This window comes from Dreissena polymorpha, chromosome 14 (genome assembly GCF_020536995.1).
Source record: "Dreissena polymorpha isolate Duluth1 chromosome 14, UMN_Dpol_1.0, whole genome shotgun sequence".
Taxonomy (NCBI): domain Eukaryota; kingdom Metazoa; phylum Mollusca; class Bivalvia; order Myida; family Dreissenidae; genus Dreissena; species Dreissena polymorpha.
This window is the reverse complement of record NC_068368.1, coordinates 68,608,334-68,629,037: the sequence shown is the minus strand read 5'-3', so window position 1 is coordinate 68,629,037 and position 20,704 is coordinate 68,608,334. Positions and strand designations below refer to the sequence as shown.

At 34.3% G+C, this 20,704-nt stretch overlaps 1 protein-coding gene across 3 annotated transcripts in view; it reads left to right on the top strand.

Moving 5' to 3' along the window:
- Window positions 1-11,173, top strand: part of LOC127858385 (early growth response protein 1-like) — a 65,545-nt gene extending 54,372 nt beyond the window's left edge. The window contains exons 2-3 of one of the 3 annotated variants that reach the window (XM_052395500.1): window positions 8,686-8,881; window positions 10,963-11,173. In XM_052395500.1, coding sequence (XP_052251460.1) covers window positions 8,686-8,881; window positions 10,963-11,026 — 260 coding nt within the window. In that variant the 3' untranslated portion in view covers window positions 11,027-11,173. Of the gene's footprint in view, window positions 1-961; window positions 2,656-5,285; window positions 5,995-8,685; window positions 8,882-10,962 lie in introns of those variants that run through there. The other 2 variants (XM_052395504.1, XM_052395502.1) reach the window with 2 other exon arrangements.
- Window positions 11,174-20,704: the final 9,531 nt, after the last annotated feature.

Genomic DNA, 20,704 nt, shown 5'->3' with positions numbered 1-20,704 from the left:
TTTTGCCCATGGGATTTACGTCTAAGGCTACGCAACTTCAAACAATTGATTATTACCGCAATACACTAAGCCAATTAGATTTCAACCAGATTTAACATTGAAATATCACCAACTTGCCTGTATGGTTAAATAGGGCATAAGATGTAAGACTTCATGTAATAAATTTTGATTTGGGAATGACGTTCTGTGTTGCTGTTGTAAAGCCGTCATAACAAGTATTGTGAAGCCTTGGTTAACATGACACATAGCAGTGTGGTTTTGGTGGTAATTTTGGCACACAATATTGCTGAACAAATTTGACCAACTCTATACAGTTCAAGTGATGTCTGACATCTCATCAATTGTACACAACTTAATTTAGTATTTTATAACACATTATTTACAAATTATTTGTGTGCATAAATTCCCTTTTTTATAGTAATATCGTTTTCAATTCTAAACATAAATATTTTAAAATCGACTTCAGTTATCATTCATTTTGCATGTTTAAGTATGAATCTGCATTTTTTTTCGCTTTTACAAACTTTAAATAAGGATAGGTCCAGTTTGGTTGTCCCTGATTAAATTGTGTACTCCTATTTCTTCAAAGTATTCAGTGTTTGAAATGGACAACATTTTCTATGCATGTATGTCTACGCACAAAACGGTTATTTAGGCACGAAGTGCCGATTTTCTCATTTTTTAAGGCACACCTTATTTTTAAATGGACTCTTGCACACATATATCGCTATATTATCATACCAAATTGTATCGTTTTTAAGTGCAATATTTCAATCTTTAAGGCAAAAGATCAATATATATTTGCATCAAATAATTGTTTGCATAAATAGGTTTAGACATTCAGATAAATAAAATCATGTACACTCGATAGCACTATCACCAAACTATGATGTATTTTATTATATTACATTGACAGTGGCTATAACTTCTATATTATACTTCCACGATATCTCTCTTCCAGTGGCGTTTTCCCGCAGCGGGCTGGGCCAAATCCGGTGTCACAAGTGCCATCACTGCGGTAAGATGTTCTCAGACAACTTTGCGCTGACCATGCACATGCGCACTCATACCGGAGAGAAACCGTTCAAGTGTGACGTGTGTCAGGCCTCCTTCTCGGTCAAGGGCAACATGAAGCGGCATCGGGAACGGCACTTCAAAGACTTCCCGTTTAACATATCTACCGTCTAGATTTGTTATTGTGTACTGTCTACCATAGTCTTCAATTCAACGTATCTCTGGTCTATTTTGTAATTGTGTTCTTTAAAAAATAGTATATAATGGTTATTTACCTCCTTTCTTTCCAAAAATCAAGGCAACAGTGCTCGAAAAAGGGCGTGTTTGCAGGTGTTTGTTGTTGTGCAAACAAATATAAAAATATTGAAATGATACTTGAACGTTTCCACCTAATTTTTATTATTCCTTGTGATCGATATGCATATGGCATTACCACTGCGATTTCCAATTTTTAATATGTAACTGTATTTTTTATACGCTTGTAAGAACATGAATAGAAAAATACATCAACTTCATCAATTTTTGAGTGTTATTTATTAAAACAAGTTGAGGTATACCACACTATTGTTTCAAAGTCCTTTATACACCTTTATGTATTGGAATCCAAATTATGGAATTGTCAATTCGGTTATCTGTGAACAGGTCCATAAGTGTTAATTTTAACGACATGTATTTATGCATCTGGTGTTTATCACACCTATGATTAACATTGATCTGATCAAGACAGGTTTTTAATGTTATTTGTAAAGAGCACACTTGTCTCGTTGTACGATATGTAATTACTTATGATGTTTTTGAAAACATGGAAAAATGAACTGAAAGTACTGTGTGCAACTTAAGAAAAATAAATGCATTATTTTCCTCTTAGTAGCCCATATTAACCAGGCACAATAGTTTTTCATAAATAAATTAAAATGTCACTTTAATTGCAATATAAGTTTCCGTACAGCAAACAACTTAAATAGATTACATGTGTAGTTGTACCACAGTATGTAAACTGTAATGTCATCATATAACAAATGCAAAACGTGCATGATCAAAACTGGAAACAAATATATGAAACAATGCGTATAATTTATGCTAATTGAGATCACGCATGTTGCATGCTATACATAGCTGCTTTAAAGAGTTAAAGCAGGGCGATTTGGCAAATTGTTGTATACATATGTATCATATGCATGTTTTATTATAAAAGAGTGAAAAGGTTATTAGATCGTAAAATTGGACTTATAATGCTATTTCTTTTATTCAGTTTTTCAATTTCGTCAAGCATGGTTTTACACATATCTGCATTCATTGTTGAATTCTTCTTATGGTCCAATTAAGCGAGTATGAAATCGTAATTTCAAACAAAATACACACGAACTTGTCAAAATTATTGAGTAAAACATCAGAGCAAACATAACATAAGAAAATATGCTGGACAACAAATAAGAAGTTCAAATGATATATTATAGACAAAGTGGTAACGACAACAAAGTGGTCGCTTGTATGGAACCGGGATTTACGTATTGTTTAATTGCAATTTGATTTGAATTAAGATGTTGCGAGGTAAAATCTTTATTAATACTTGTTTAATATGAGTCAATCAAGGCCAAGTTTGAGGTTTGTGGGCTCTTAAACTGGTTTTGTATTAACCATTTTTAGGTCAGTTTTATTGATTGGTGTTCATTTTGTCCTGTGATTTTATTCTATGTCATATGTATGGCAATCGGTAATTTGCATCAAATAAAGAACTTTGAAGTGATTAAAAGAGTGATGCAATTAGAGTTTCAATTTGTTAATATTTGAAATGTCGTGTGTTTCAACATTGACTTACTCAGTTGGATGCTTTAAAATAACGTTATGATTTTACTGTTGAATTTTGTCAAGGTTTGGTAATAAAAAATATTTAAACATGTTTTTATGCATTATATATTGGATTGACACATACTGCGAAGATTAGTAATATTACTACTACTAAAAATAATAACAACAGTAGTAATTTAAGAGAAAAATAGGTATACTTTTGCCTTGCAAAATGCACTGCCATGTGTTTACAATATATCAATATAATATAAATACAAGATAAGTATTGATGCAAAGCATCAAAGGGCGTCGGGAATTTCAGTGTAAAAGGCACTCAATGAAATAACATGGAACGATTTTTTTTCTACTGTAAATATTTATATATTGGCCGATTATTTTAAACAAAATAGAAAAAGATACTTGATAGTAATACGTGTCGCGCTTCGCGCTCTATAATTATGTGGTTCTTTAAATAAAAAACTATGAGGAGTGCTTGACTCTAGGGAAACGGGTTGCTGGGACACAGCTCCTTCTTGATAAGCGGCTGCTTCCTTTATCGCAACTCATTTTTACAATCAATAATACATGTCGCGCTTTGCGCTCTATATGTGGTAGGGATAGTACTTAGGGCCTATGAAAGACAACCATAAAAATACATGGATAATAGATGTGTTGTTTGCATTTATTTGTTAATATAAAAACACGTGTATTTTTGATAAGATGTTTAAGTGATGTAAGAAATTTTAATTAACGTTGTCAACGCGCCGCATCCATTAATTTTAATAAAAATGTCCAATTGTAGTAAAATGGATTTTAAAATGTCTACATAAAATAAAGCTTTATTATATTTATTAACCTTACTGAAAAAATTGTCAGCCGCCGAACTGTTCCGTTCGTGCCGGTACCCGGGATTGAACCGGGGGCTTTTAGATGATTGTTGCGTAAACAACTTCAGTCTAACGCTCTCCCAACTGAGTGAGCTATTCCGGCTGACATCATTTTTGTACTGTTATTTAGTGAAGTTGTGTATAGCGATCGTTATTATATGTCTATTTATAAACTAATACATTGTTTGTTTTCGTACCACTACGCCTTCCAATAAACTTGCTTGCGCGATAGGTCATCAAATATCGTACTACATTGATTCTCCACTAAATAAGCAATTTAGAAAAACCACAAAATAAATATATTTTGATTATGTTTTGTTTTTATACAAAACCAGAAAGTTTCGCGTATTCGCCCAGGCCCTGTGATCTTTTCCCTGTGATCAGTTGTGGATAAGTTATTAATTAAAACAATTAGCTTTGCATTATTGGCAATAAATGTTGTAATAAATGTAAAAAGCACAAATGCAGTACTTATTTACACTAATTTACCCAAAAAAATCACCACCATGCAAGATATTTTAAAAACAACAAGATGTGTTTGTGAAACACAATGTCCCCCTATATGACGTTTGACCTTGTAGGATGACCTTGACCATGTGAAGGATACCTTGACCTTTCACAACTCAAAATGCGCAGCTCCATGAGATACACATGCATGCCAAATATCAAGTTGCTATCTTCAATATTGCAAAAGTATTCATAAAATGTGCGATTTTGGCCACATATATTTGACCTCTGACTTTGAAGGATGATCTTGACCTTGACCTTTCATCACTCAAAATGTGCAGCTTCATGAGATACACATGCATGCCAAATATGAAGTTGCTATCTTCAATATAGCAAAAGTTATTGCAAAATGTTAAAGTTGGCGCAAACAGACCAACAGACCAACAGACAGGGCAAAAACAGTATGTCCCCCACTACCATAGTGGGGGACATAAAAATATATACATTATTCCGTAAAAAAACTTCTCCTCCCATAAGCGAAAAAAAATGCATTACATACTAGTCGCCGCTCTCCAGATCGACGCCAATAATAATTTAAAGTTTGCTCGCTGCGTTTTTTAATTTGGTCAAATTACTAATACAAAACCCTATTTTATTCGGAATTTTATTCGGCTATGTCTTAATAAACAATAAATGTTACGAAGTTCACATTTGAATTAAACGAAACGTATTTTGTTAACACGACAGGGCAAGAAATGCACGTGGAAGAAGACAATGTCAAATTGTGAAACTCAAAATATTACTCAACACGAACAAACATTATTGATTCGTGTGAACAAAACGTTAATCCAACGTTTAAAATAGCATTTCAACATTTGCTGTCGAAGAAGAAATCTGTTATTTTAGTGGCAGTGTAAAATTTGTGTCTCCAATAGATAGATATATTATCGTTATTTTGAATAAATGTTTTTTTGAATAAATATTAACCATTGTAAGTCAGTCTCTTAGAATTCAACGTGTTTATAGTTAATATTGTATACTAACATTTAGTTACATTTTGTTGCATGTTGTTCCCAGTAATCTCAAAAATACTGAAATATTACCTAGTAATTTAAATTAAGTTGTACATGTATTGATTTTTCTTTTTAGTAAAACTGAGTGAAGACGGCGGTACGAAGTTCCAGTGTCCATGGTGTGGCAAGACTTTCACGCGCAGACTTCACCTTGACAACCACGTGAACTCACATACCGGAAACAGACCGTACAAGTGTGACATGTGCAATAAACGCTTCACACAGAAATCTCACTTGACCACGCATAAAGTGACGCATTTGAATAAGGATACTTTCATGTTGGACATTAAGTGACCACGCATCATGTGACGCATTTGAAGGAGCGTAATATCATGCTGGATATTTAGTGAAATTTAGAAGTTATGTCAGACTTGATAATGCCTGCTACAAACGGACATTGGAATGGAAGATAAGGTGTTTAATTTACGTAACGTGTTTCAAGTAAACTCTTCGTGTTCTTTTTGAATATGTTTGTGATTTTGGCCTATGGTGAGGTTCGGTTGGACCATATGGGCGGTTTTGGATTCATAACTCATGAAATTGACCGTTCTTTTGCGATGACCCCTGCGTTGATTCCGTTTGTATTTTGATTTGTGTATGTATAATCATTATTGTATAGGCAAACGGTAAAATGAGTGAATTGACACAAGAATTCATCTCGTGATAGTAATTGTGTATTTGAATGTGTATATACATGGTGTTTGCATTTACGTATATATGTAGCGACATCAGAATTCATAATAATGATAATGTTTTGACTAAGAATAAAACCTGATGAAACCATATCTGACATTATCGAAATGCTTATATATATACATGTGTATATAAATGCATTATTTATGTTTAATCATGTTTAGCAATCATGTTATGAACAAAAAAGCGCACGAACGTACCAAGTTGTTGAGAGTACATGGGAATCGGTCTCTTTGACATGCGGTGACATCTAACGTGACCTCAAATAAAGAGAAACGTCTTAACAACCAGGCTTTTCACATTTCGATTGTAGACGTATGGAGACATCTCAATAATATGTGCTATACATAGTAACACATTAACGTGACGTGCGGGCCGTTATTCTAATTTAATATGATCATGTCGACCCGGGGCTGGTTTTTAAAACTGAAATGATTCTGATCGCGCGACTTAAACTGAACAAAATGGCATCCACATTCAGCCATAGATATTGATGATAAATACATTTAAGCCTTACATCAACGAACACTCGGAAACAAGAATAATTTAACCAAGCAAATTATTTGTTGACAATATTAAAAAAGAAACTTCCGACACAATAATAAAATACACTCTTACTTTAATTACAATTTATATCCAATTTTTGTGACAATGCAATTAAGATATGCACTTCCATGTTTTATTCTGCCATCAATTAATCTTAATTTTATTTAAACCACGTTCTTTCTTTTAAACGTTTTGTATATATTTCTGAACATTCTGACAAACACTATATACATATATATATTTACGACATCGAATGACTAAATGAAGGTCGCTGTTGCGACATGAATATGGTGTTCGCCTAGCAACCGGGAGGTCATGGGTTCGATCCTTACTGTTGGAGCGTTCTTTAGATCTCCCCCGTAGACAACAAGTACTGGATTAGTTCCAGGAAACGGACTCGAGAGCGTTCCAAATAAGGGTTAGGCTTTCTATTCAATCGAGCTGAAATACAGAGGTTTAAAATAATGAATGGTTGAGCCGATTAATATTATTCCAATATGAAGTTTCCAAAAATGCACTATCCGCAACAAGGTTTGGATTCGTTCGATGCCTATCCTTCAATTTCAATGTTTTATTGTGAATAATCACAAATACGTCCGAATTGGTTTCCCGAAAATCCTGAGAGTTTAGCTTATTTTCGTACAAACATTTCGTCACACGAGATGTCATAAAATGCGAAATCATTTTTATGAAAGTAAAAGTATGGAATGCTGGTTCTGTAAGAAATTCAGTGGAATAATATAAGAGATTGATATGTAATGTACACGATACAATACGGCAGTGCTGGGCCAGACGTCTATAAGCGACCCTTGCCGTATAACAACCCTAAGGCCCTGTTATATCGGCAGCAGGCCGATTATTGTCGCCCCGATCAGCTCTGCCGTATGTTATTTTGTAAATGTCTCATAGTTGTCGTCAGGATAGTAAACTTGCAATAAACTCTTCAAACTGACATATTACTTGTCGACACAGAAAGAGACACATATTAAATAATTAGTAACATGTAGAAAAATAAGTCATTGTAAATTTAGAAATGTCGTGCATATGGGCAAAATAGACATCTTAAGGTGATACATATCACCTTAGACAATGAAAGAAATACCAACGCCACATTCTGATTATTTCACAAAGGCCTGTTTGTCTTAATATTTTTTCATATGATACATTTTTTTAAAGTTACGAATCAATTGTGTTTCATTAAAAGTTATCGCAGATACGTTTTGTTAATGTCCGTTAGGCAAGAGTTTTTTGATCTGCTGTTTAACGGGAGAGCCTCATCCAATTTTCCGAAAAGTGAAATAAAAATAATGCAGAAAAAAAAAAAAAATTATTTTTATTTTTTCCTCCGCTTCCAATAAAAAGTGGTCTTCAAAAAATGTTGATAGGTATTTTAGCCTTTGCTGTTTTTACAAAACAAATAATTTTGTAAACTGGTTTACGACAGTCAACACATAAAAACTTCAAATTATGAGTGAAACAAACAACCAGTCTACACATCAGCAAACACAAATTGGCCCGTTAACAAAGTCTATTTCATCCAATGGCATCGTTGTATTTCAAAATTTCAATTAAAAGTATAATAACAAAAAATGAATCTAACACTTTATCTCCTCTTCCGTTAAATGAAAATTAAGACAATTTAGACGGTAATACACTGTACGGGTTTATTCGGAGACTAATTTACAACCAATGCTATCGTCAAGCGGACATTAATGTAAAACAAATAATTCACTGCGATTTCCGATTGTTTTAGGTAAATAGTGACCACTTTACTTGATTTTCGAAGCTAATGTAATATGAGGATTCTTGAATATTGCTTATTCTTTCGATTGGTCGCCACCCTCTGCTTTTTCAACAGTTTGTGTGTCCTCAAAAGTTTGCTTAAACATTTAACTTCTTTTCATGTTTTTAAACTTGTTGAGACCCCTCACTCTTTATACTGACTGGGGTCTGTCTGGCAATAACAGGCAAGTTTTTAGGTAGTTTTTTTAAAACTGTTTTTAGTAACTTTCAAACATATTTTTTTTATGTTTTATTTTTATTTTTTTTTCCTACATGACTTTTTGGATTTTTTTTCCTTCTACTCAAACTTAAAAAAAACACCGTTAAACAGAATATAATTAAACTCTGGACTTATGTGGCACGTTTATAATTGTGAATTCCATATTTCACAAAAATATATAAAGCAATGACATTGATGATCACTTCCCTTAATACTATGCTTATTTCTCTTCTAGCTACTGTTGCCTTGAATGCAGACATGTCCTGTCGCCAGAAGCTGTTCCACTGTACGTTCTCTGCGTGCCGGAAGTTCTTCACGAGCCGGACGCAGCTTCAGATCCACACGCGGACGCACACAGGAGAGAAACCTCACAAGTGTCTCAACTGCGGCAAGGCGTTTGCACAAAGCAACAACTTGTATCGGCACCTCAGGTAACATTGAGTTATTGTTTAATCTGGACAGAGACGGGGCGTTTGCACAAAGCAACAACTTGTATCGGCACCTCAGGTAAAATTGAGTTATTGTTTAATCTGGACAGAGGCAGGGCGTTTGCACAAAGCAACAACTTGTATCGGCACCTCAGGTAAAATTGAGTTATTGTTTAATCTGGACAGAGACAGGGCGTTTGCACAAAGCAACAGCTTGTATCGGCACCTCAGGTAAAAATGAAATATTGTTTAATCTGGACAGAGGCAGGGCGTTTGCACAAAGCAACAACTTGTATCGTCACCTCAGGTAAAATTGCGTTATTGTTTGATCTGGATCGAGACGGGGCGTTTGCACAAAGTAACAACTTGTATCGGCACCTCAGGTAAAATTGCGTTATTGTTTAATCTGGACAGAGGCAAGGCGTTTGCACAAAGCAACAACTTGTATTGGCACCCCAGGAAACATAACGTTATTGTTAAATATAGACAGAGACAAGGAATTTGCTCAAAGCAACAACTTGTATCGGCAACTCAGGATAAATACTTATCTTGTTTATGCGCACGCCCAAAGCAACCACGTGTATCAACACCTCTGGTAAATATAGTGTGTATTTAATTGTATTTACTAGTAATTGGTCTAGACTGCGCAAAGAAACAGCATATATCAATACCTCAGGTCAATACAGTTATTGTTAATTTTGTTAAACGCAAGGTCATCAACAGAAGCGCATGTGGTAGATCATATTTTATTTTCACTAACGGTTTGTAAGTAGGTTTAGTCGAATCACTCTGACACGTCGGTCTGTTTCGGATTGTTATGTACCATACCTGCAATTGTATTTTTGTTGTAAAGATAAATAGTAAACTTAGTGCTTTAAAAATCACACTTGTATATATAAAATTACTTCAAAAAATATTTATTTCAAGATAATCGTATCGTATTGGGCGTCGATATTTCCCTCAACAACGGTGTTTGTTAAGCATACGCCCCATCCCCGTAACAAATAAAAAAAATTGGTACTTAAGGTACTAACACGGCCATGTTTTAATTTCGGTTTAATGCTCTATTTCATAACGTGATGGCATATTTACAGCGTGCTCAAATGAAAAAAGTAGCATTGCATGCAATCAATAAATACAATATGTACTGAAAAAGAAAGAACAAGTATCCAAATGCATGTTTTTATGTCCCCCACTATAGTAGTGGGGGACATATTGTTTTTGCCCTGTCTGTTGGTCTGTTGGTTGGTCTGTTGGTTGGTCTGTTGGTTGGTTGGTTGGTTTGCGCCAACTTAAACATTTTGCAATAACTTTTGCTATATTGAATAAAGCAACTTGATATTTGGCATGCATGTGTATCTCATGGAGCTGCACATTTTGAGTGGTGAACGGTCAAGGTCATCCTTCAAGGTCAGAGGTCAAATATATGTGGCCAAAATCGCTCATTTTATGAATACTTTTGCAATATTGAAGATAGCAACTTGATATTTGGCATGCATGTGTATCTCTGCACATTTTGAGTGGTGAAAGGTCAAGGTCAAGGTCATCCTTCAAGGTCAGAGGTCAAATATATATGGCCCAAATCGCTTATTTTATGAATACTTTTGCAATATTGAAGATAGCAACTTGATATTTGGCATGCATGTGTAACTTATAGAGCTGCACATTTTGAGTGGTGAAAGGTCAAGGTCAAGGTCATCCTTCAAGGTCAGAGGTCAAATATATGTTTCCCAAATCGCTTATTTTATGAATACTTTTGCAATATTGAAGATAGCAACTTGATATTTGGCATGCATGTGCATCTCTTAGAGCTGCACATTTTGAGTTGTGAAAGGTCAAGGTCAAGGTCATCCTAGGTCAAATATATGGGTCAAAATTGCTCAAGTAATGTAACTTCTGCAATATTGAAGCTAGCAATTTTATATTTGTCATGCATGTGTATCTCATGGAGCTGCACATTTTGAGTGTTGAAGGGTCAAGGTCAAGGTCATCCTTCAAGGTCAATGTCATCCTTCAAGGTCAAACGTCATATAGGGGGAATTGTGTTTCACAAACACATCTTGTTTATTATTTTTTTATTCTAGGGCCAGTAAGGAATGTGCTGGTACAGTGGCTATACCCGACGATCTTCGAAGTTGCAGATATTAGCAATAACATTTTGTTGTTTTATTAGAATATATGTTTTACCTTCTTTGTAAAGGATACGAGTAAAAATAAATGAAAGGGTATAATTGCAAGCAGTAAAAAGTGCGATTATAATAAGTTTTGCATTGTAATAAAATTCGGAAGATACCATGGACTTGTTTGTCATTATGTCCGACCGATCGTGCGTAAGCTTATCTTGACTTATTTTCGATGAAATATTTCAATTTTTGGATAACAGTTTCTAACTAATATTAAATAAACGTATTCATAACTATTTAACTAATATTCGAAATAGGAAGCAACGTTTAACACTTTACGTATACGATCTTAAGTTGTGCACATATTTTTGTTCCCGTAAGCCCTACACATTATTTCTCATTGTGTTAAGCGCACAGCTCATAGCAAGAAATGAGCGAAAGAAAACTATACTCAATCAATACATTTAAGGACTTGATAATGCCTCGGTCACATTGTCACGAATAAGAGCTACGAATGAGCTACGATTCAATCGACTATAAATTACTACGAAATTGTCAAAATTCGTAGGCCGCTACGATTTCAGTACGGAGCACAACAAATCTACCATCAAAATGTTGGAAAACGAACAAGGCATGTACGGACTGCTACTGATTGACGCCATTTAGTACGGAGCGACACGAATCGGTAAGATCAAACTACGAATCCGTTACGGTCTGTAACGCTTAAGTGCGATGCTACGCGAATCAGTACGATCTAACTACGGATCCGCTACGGTCTAGTACGGGTTAGTACGAACTAGAATGGTCCGCTACGAAGCAGTGGGAATTGCGACGGACTGGTACGGACAGGTAGGAACGAACTACGATTGAACACTGCGCCCACCGCCTCTTGTATTGTCATGCACAGAATGCCTCCCAAAAAAGAGAACATGCAAGCGGCAGCAACAGCGCGTAACAAAAATAATGGAATCAGCCGTGTCTGGGGAAGAGTCTACCTCCTCCATTTGAAACCAAGAGCCGGGTCGTCTTAAAAGCCAGTCTCTTATCCATCACCTCCTTTTTTTTGTGGCCTGATAAAGTATTAAATTATTGATGTACACATATAGATTATGCTTAGGAAAGTATGATTAAATTTGTATTTAATTATGTCGACTATTAATTTAACAATTCTTAAATAACGTAAAAGTAAGAGCAAGATTCAAAAGGCATATGAAGCAGACACTTACCTGAAATAAAAAAAAGAGTATAACTAGTAAGTTCAAATTCTAATATTTTTAAAATACGTTACCTTTAGCACAAAGCTATACTAGTTATACGATATTGAATCATTATTACCTCAGTGCATATCGTCAAGCAGCTCGACTACGGCCTCTGCATTTTGTGCCATATCAATATCCAAGTGTAACACATTTATCGCAAACGCAATTTGCTGGCGGTTCATGATTGTAAACTCAACAAATGCAAGTACGGTTGCTTTATAAAAAAAAATTAATGATGTATTTCAGTAGCAATTTATTGAAGTGGACCGTACTATTTCGTGCTGAAATGTAGTACATCGTACAAGATCGTGCAAATTCCTACCTATCCGTAGTACAACGTACTCTAACCGTGGCTTTCCGTAGTATATCCGTGGAATAATCGTGGCTAATACGTAGCGTAACCGTACCGCTCCGTAGTTCTTCGTATTAATCCGTAGAAGTCCTTGAAAATCTTTGGGCCTACGAAAAGGTACGGGCGACTACGGTGTCGTTACGAACTAGTACGGATCAGTACGGTTTAGTACGGAAGGCTACGGATACGCTTCGGTCGATAAATTCGTAGCAATTTTTTTAACATGTTCAAAATTTGTCAATATTCGCTACGGACATCCAAAAACTATTACGACTGATCACGGATCAAGTACGGAGAGCCACGGTCCAGTAAGAATAGCTACGAACTGTGTCAAAAAGTATTCGTAGCTCGTTCGTAGCTCTGATTCGTGACAGTGTGACCGAGGCATAAGAGATTGGGGTATTATGTGAAGTGTACCAGTAAATATCATTTACTGCAATTTATATATTTTAAACTGGTAACTGTTGAATGTTATAATAACAAGACTGGAATTTAAGAAAGAAAGAAAAAGAAAACAAATTTTCACATGCGGGGCTCGAACCAGTAGCATTATCCTATACCATACATCCAGACTATTGTGTTATAATATTATTTTAAACTGTGTACTAGTAATTCACTTCTTATTGCAAAGTTTAACGAAAACAACACTATAATTCCGATTCGACTTTCTAAAGCTTTTCAATTTTATCAAATTCAAATGATGATTCATTAACCAAGCTGTATTTTTTAATGTGAGTATACTTTATCAGTGGTATTTAGCTCCGTGATTTAAAGTGTTCTCCTTTGTAATAATCTGTGACAAAATGTTTTAATTTCGACAGTCTGTAAACAAGTCAATTTATAATCTTAATGCAGCGTGTGTGGACTAATCGAGATAACAAATTACAGATTTAAAACCAAAAAGTACGGGTTTAAGGTTGATCAACAATCGTGAAAAAGAGGATTCGTTTTCATATATATGTTTAGTTTCTATCTGAATCCGCTTATAGTAATTCAACGTACAAGCTTCCGTAATAATGACGATATACTAATTTACACAGCTCGCCGTAAATAAATGACATAGTCCTGCAAGGCGCACAACGGAAATGTATAATGAGCATTTGGCTGCAACATGTATGTATCAAGAGTATAGTGCTTACCCAATGGTGACCCTGAGGTAGCAGTGCACTTTTCGGTTTCATGATATTTGTTGAGTAAATAAGATGGCTATATATCGGCTGTTTTTTTAATTTTCAAATTGCACAGAGATATAGTCATCGTGATCTACTAAAATACTAAAAAGATTGCATTTCATATTCAATACATTATATAGTGAAAGCACTTCAATGTATCACTTCCACATATAATACTTAATATCCGCGTTTCTAAGATTCTCATAGGCGGAACTAATGCTCAAACAGATAAGAGAGGGAAATAAAGCGTAGAAAATAGAAAAAAAAAACTTAGAAAAATGATGCAATTTTTAAATGAATCAAAATAAATAACTCTAATACATTTACTTGATGTATTATGTTACATATGTATGTTTCTTCTTCGCACGTGCATAGGATTTATTGTATAACCGAACAGGCATTTTATACCTCGAATACTAGCTTCACCAAAAGCCTATAACATTATTTAAAATAAATGTGATATAAAACATGCAATCTTACGGTGGCATAGAGGTGATATTCACTCCTCTTTTTTAAATTGCACTCCTCTTTTTTCTATCTCGTGGTCACGACCTAGTAACTCGTGGCCACAAGTTAGTTATGTCGTGGCCACGAGATAGAAAAAAGAGAAGTGCACAACTAAATAAAAGAGGAGTGCAATTAAAAAAGAGCGGTGAAGTAAATAAAAGAACGCAGCATTAAACAAAAGAGGAGAGAATTACGAGATCTCGAGATCCCGACTAAGCTAACTCGTGGCCACGAGTTATTCAGCCAATCAAATGGTTCCATATGGTCGTCCTTGGTGATCGTTATACAAAGGGAAGTAATCATCCCATTAAAGCCCGCTTTGGTTAGCTATATATATGCGTACATAATATTTACACATGTTGCACAAAATTTGAATAAGGAACTGGCGTTTTCTCACTTAAACATCAATGTAATCCATCCTATGTACCACATATAAACTAACCTCATTGTTTTGATATGAAATATATTTAAAATATTTACTTAAATAAATTTTAACGAAGTTTTACTTCATGAAATCACAGATCCGCAATCGGTTCGAATAAAGGATAACGAACTGGTTCCTAATTCTTTATTTTAATCGAATAAGGAACTGTCATTTTCTTACCAAAAATAAATATTATGAAACAAAGAGACACATAAACGAATGAAAATCATCGTGCATGTTGGTTGGTTATACAAACATGTATTGCAGTACGTTTCTAAGTTATTTTATTAAATGATAACGCTGTTTTATTTTTTTATTCAATTTTAATAAGGAATAATGAAATGATTATTTTGTCCTTATTCAAAGCAAGTAAAGAACTGACAACTTATTACTTAAAAAATAAAATAATAAAAAGAAACTTTTAATCAACAAACACCATGTAGGTTTGGTCTCACATACTTGTATTGCGGTACATTTCGACTTAGTTTTATTTAATGATTTCCCAGTTCCTTATTCGGTTTGAATAAGGAACTAGTTCCTCATTACTACTTTGAATCGGAAAAGGCGCTGTCATTTTCTTACTAAATAATGAATTAAAATGAACCAGAGACCAACAAATCAATGACACTCATTGCAAATGTAGGTTGGGTATCACAATATTTATTGTAGTAGATTTCTACTTACATTAGTGTGTTGTTTAAAAGAATATATAACCCAGTTCCTTTTTCGCAACAGAATAAGGAAAAGTAGCCAGTTGCACTAACTTCGAAAATCTAAGACTAGTTACCATCGAAACCAGCGCCATTTTGTCGGTCCCCACGACATTTGATCGTGTGCCTATGTTGAAAGCTGACCAATTTTCATAAAGATTGGATGAAAACTGTGACCTCTTCTGTCTACACAAACAAATTGTTGACGGTTTTTTTATTTTTTGACCTAGTGACCTAGTTTTTGACCCCAGATGACCCAAATACAACCCAAACCCAGATTTCATCAAGATAAACATTCTGACCAAATTTCATAAAGATTGGATGAAAAATGCGACCTCTGTAATGTGACAGGTGAGCTAAAAATCCACTGTCTAACGAACAAAGAGGTCCAAAACAATATGTGTCCGCCAGAATGAAAAGGGGACCCGTTTATAGAAATGAAAACACAATCCATAGTGTTTGGATTTGTAATAACAACAAACTGTCTCTGTACAACTATATCTCAGCATAAACAACTATATCTCCACATAAAAGGCATGGTACATACACGAGAGTGAAAACTTGTATATCTCTCTAAGTCACCATATATTAACACATTTCCATAATGCATTCCATGTAAACGCAATAACTTTAACACAACATTTTACCCATAGAGACCCTCATAAGAGACCATTTCTTTTAGATCATTGCAAGACGAATTAATACATGTATATACAATACAAAATTTAGGTAGGCCATATGGAAGAAAAATCTCGACGCATTCAAATGTCACTGTTTTACATCCATTTTTATACATGTTACTCTCCAGTTCAACATATGCCATCAATTGTCAAGTAGTGAGCACTAAGTCTCCAACCTTCAGGCAATCAGTGAATTTGTTTTACACAACAATGTTTTCCCTACCACACGTTCAGAGGAATATTCAAACATAAAGTCATGGCAAGTGTCCCTACAAAAATTGTGTAATCCAATAAATGGTGTTAATCTATTTAGAGAGTAAAGCATTCCACACAAAATACCTTTATTTCGTATACTTCTTCAGAAAAAAACAACACACTGGATGTAGTAGTTGTAGGCAAAATCACATGAGTAGTGTAATGTGCTTTGTCTTCAAAAACAACGACAATGCAAGACTATGGACAATATTGTATTCATTTAGCCATGCAGACAATTTAAAACCATCCAAACTAATATATCATATATCAGGCCACAGTTTAGAGATTTTTTTTAATTATAAAATACTCATAACAATAATCTGACAATCTTGAATATATTTACAAAAGGCTCGAAGCAGTTTCCATTAAATTTTACAAAACATACTTACTGATTAAACATACTTATTTGGAGTAGATGAACACATTGATACATTATTCAAACAAATATTGCATTGAATGTAACAGTACCAATATTGTACACAACTAATATGCTTGTATGGTAACACTTGTTGTTTTGCTAATCATACGTACCAATTATCGCAAAATGTTTATTTTGTTTCTTACGCATTAATTTGATATATTTGCTAAATGACACAACATTTACAAACAAACAGTTGCTTTTGGTTGTTCAACAACATAACACGCATGTTTCATGCATTCAGTACAAATTCAATATAAACAATCACACATTAGGGGAAATCTAGTCTTAAGACGTTTTAAGATTTACAGAAACTGGAACGAGTGAATTCACTCCACTGACAGCTAATATGGAATGGTCAAGTGAAACAAATTGTACCAACCCTAGTATACTTTCATAATCCATTGTCAGCCATATGTCAACACTAATCGAGTATAATTTAATTACAAGTGTCATATTATTGTATAACTATTCAAAGAGGCATTTTGTCCACAACTTTTATTTATACTCGTCACAACCATAAAACTGTAAGAACTGAATGGTCAGCCAAATTTAATGAATTCAAATAAATGTCATAACAACAATTCATGCATTTTGTTATTTCATACACAGAAGTGTTCAAGAAACAATAAGAATCCTATTGTATCTAATCGATTAATTTATGAAACAAACATACATTTCTTAGTATTTAACTATTTATTGCACAAAATCTAATTACACAAATTATGCCCAAGTATATAGTGAGGAATAATTTGATATACTGTATGCATTTACTTGTTATGTTGAGATCTGAATAAAATTAATATCTAACAAGGAGACAACTTCTTATATATTTTTTAAGCAAATACCATGGCTCCATTTTGAGTATCTATGAAGATAAATGAATTTCTTGACAATTGTAAACATTTTACATCACTCTCCCTTTTTTATGTAATTGACTAATTTCCAACTTCGACAAATACAATTGTACGAATATAACTTCAATCTCCCTCTATATATGCATATATGTAATTGACTGATTTCAAATACCGATATATTTCTATTTTGTAGATAATGTAAAACAAAATTAAATCAATGTGTAAGTAGTGGCTTAACTTTATTTAATGAACAACATTGCATATAACAAGGTGTTAATTGCCTAAAGGAGCTTTTAACTTTTCAGAAAATGTGTATCTGTATTATATGAAAAGTTAAACATTGTCATTTATACAAGCACATATTTTTTATTACCTTGCACCAACAGGATGTACATTATGGACATGTTTTGTACAAATGAATGAAACAGACGAGTTTATCTTATTACAATGGCAACAATGCACGAACACTAAATATCCGGAATTCAATTGTGTTGCAGTTGCGCTGTATATACATTGTTAAGGACAAAATGGACGGAGATAACTGTGATCAAGAATCTATATTAAGTTATTCACTGATTTAAGAGGATGATTATCTGAAAGTCTAAAGTATACATACAAATATATAGAGCATAATAAACTATTGTACCAAAAACCAAACCTTTTATACAAATATATAATGCATACAAAACGTGTGTGCAAAACTAGATGTCAACAGAAATGAGCATGTAAGTATACTATCTAACAACAAAAGTTAACTATCATAATTTTCGCAATCATTCATAAATCTCATTTTGAATTTTAAAAATATTTGTTGAAATACTCGGTTTCAAAACATTAAACCCATTCCAAATAACAAACTAGTAATTATGTAATCATTTAATAAACCATCCCAATTCAAATAAATAAAGCACTAAAAGTAAGTACATAAAGACTATTTAAGGAAGATTCAATAAGTGTGTCTAAATTGTATAAATATTTTCTTGCAATAGTCCATGCTAAACAAGATTCTTGATAAACTACATAAACTCTTTTAATTGGCAAATTTACAGGGCAAAACACAACACTGAAACATGTCTTATAACATGAAAAGCAGTCCAAAATGTTGTCACATTTATCCAAGTTATCATCATCATTTAACCAGCTTTGACAAATCTTAAAATCAACGTTCCAAAACAAAGCTTTAGTAAAATGTAATTGTCTGTGTATCACCAAAATAAGGGTCATTATGATTAAACTGTAGTGAAACAGAAGCATTTATTGGATAAACATTAAACATAACTGCTTTTATCAAAGTCACAATGATTCCGTTATATTTAACAAAAACCTTTACAATTAAATGTCTGAAAGCATCATAGTGTCCATAAGACATGAACTATGTTTTCCTTCGAACAAAATTGACTGTTCACATGACACAACTTGGCTAGTCACATGTCACAATTTGGCTAGTCACATGACACAACTTGGCTAGTCACATAACATAACTTGGCTAGTCACATAACAAAACTTGACAAGCCATGTGACACTACCTGCCTAATCATGTTACACAACTGGGCTAGTCACATAACACAACCTGGCAAGTCAAGTGACTCAACTTGGCAAGTCAATAGACACAACTTGGCTAGTCCAAATGCACAACTTGGTTGGTCACGTGACACAATTAGGCTAGTCCCATGACACAACTATTCTAGTCGCTTGACACAACGTGGCTAGTCCCATTACACAACTTTGCTAGTCCTATAGCACATCTTGACTAGTCACGTGAGACAACATGGCTATTCCCATAAGACAACTATTCTAGTCGCGTGACACAACTTGGCTAGTCCCATAACACAAACTGCTAGTCCCATAGCACAACTTGGCTAGTCCCATAACACAAACTGCTAGTCCCATAGCACAACTTGGCAAGTCATGTGACACAACTTGGCTAGTCCCGAAAAACAACTATTCTACTCATGTTACACAACTTGGCATGTCACATTACACAACTTGGCTAGTAAAGTGATACAACTTGGCAAGTCACTTGATACAAATTGGCTGGTCACACGAATGCTGTGCTTTGTCATTGTGCCATTTCAGTCTGAACCATCTCACTAAATTTCCACCGGTCCCAAATTCAAAGATCAGACTTTAAATACTTAGTGCTGAACAGACCAAGAGGCACTTTGAGAGTGGCATATGTTAAACAGTATTTATCTCTAGGCTCCCTATGTATGTCTGGGGTCAATATGATAACAACTGCTGCAACAGGCTGTGTATCTGTATGCCTGGTTTGATTTCGTCAATTGGCGTCTGAAAAAAAGAAAGACGCGTTATTGTAAATGTAAGTTTTTCATTTTATTTTTGCTACCGATAAAAAAGAACAAGCACAGTACTGACTGTCATAGGGTGTTACCACTTTAAATTCATATTGGAAAAGTATGTTCACGGAACAATGGAAACAATAATAAATATTTAAGGCGGGGTAAAATCTTCTTTATTACCAAATACCTTTGAGTAAAATCATCATACAGGACTTTTGGGATGAGATTCGAAAAAGATACCTTTTGCTATTTAAAAAAAAAAGAAAAAAAGAAACTTATCATGAATTGAAATAACCAACGGCGTAATAGCTATCCGGTGGCTCATAAAACATGTGTTACGTCAAATTCACTGAGAAAACTTATATACCTCATGTGAAAAGGAAAAGGTGTTTGTCATCATGGCCACGGCTGATCCCACATTCCACTTTAATCAGAAAGCTTATGTAATAGAAACCAACATACTCAAGAACGCAAGTTCACATGCTAGTAAATGTGTTTGGATTGTTTCATAACACAATCAGCAATACATTTGGATGTTACACTAGACAAAAAATCTGACAACTGAATTGAAAGATGTACGGACGGACAATGGTACATCTACATGCACCCACCAATCTCCAATATTGGAGCAATGCAAAAGGCAAAACGTACAGAGTGGGCTACTCTCCCTATCCGCTCCACCCTCCTTACGGCCACGGGGCATGTAAAAAAATCCCGTGGAAAGCATTGAAACAGCATACATGTAACTGAAAAACTGACTAGAGATTCG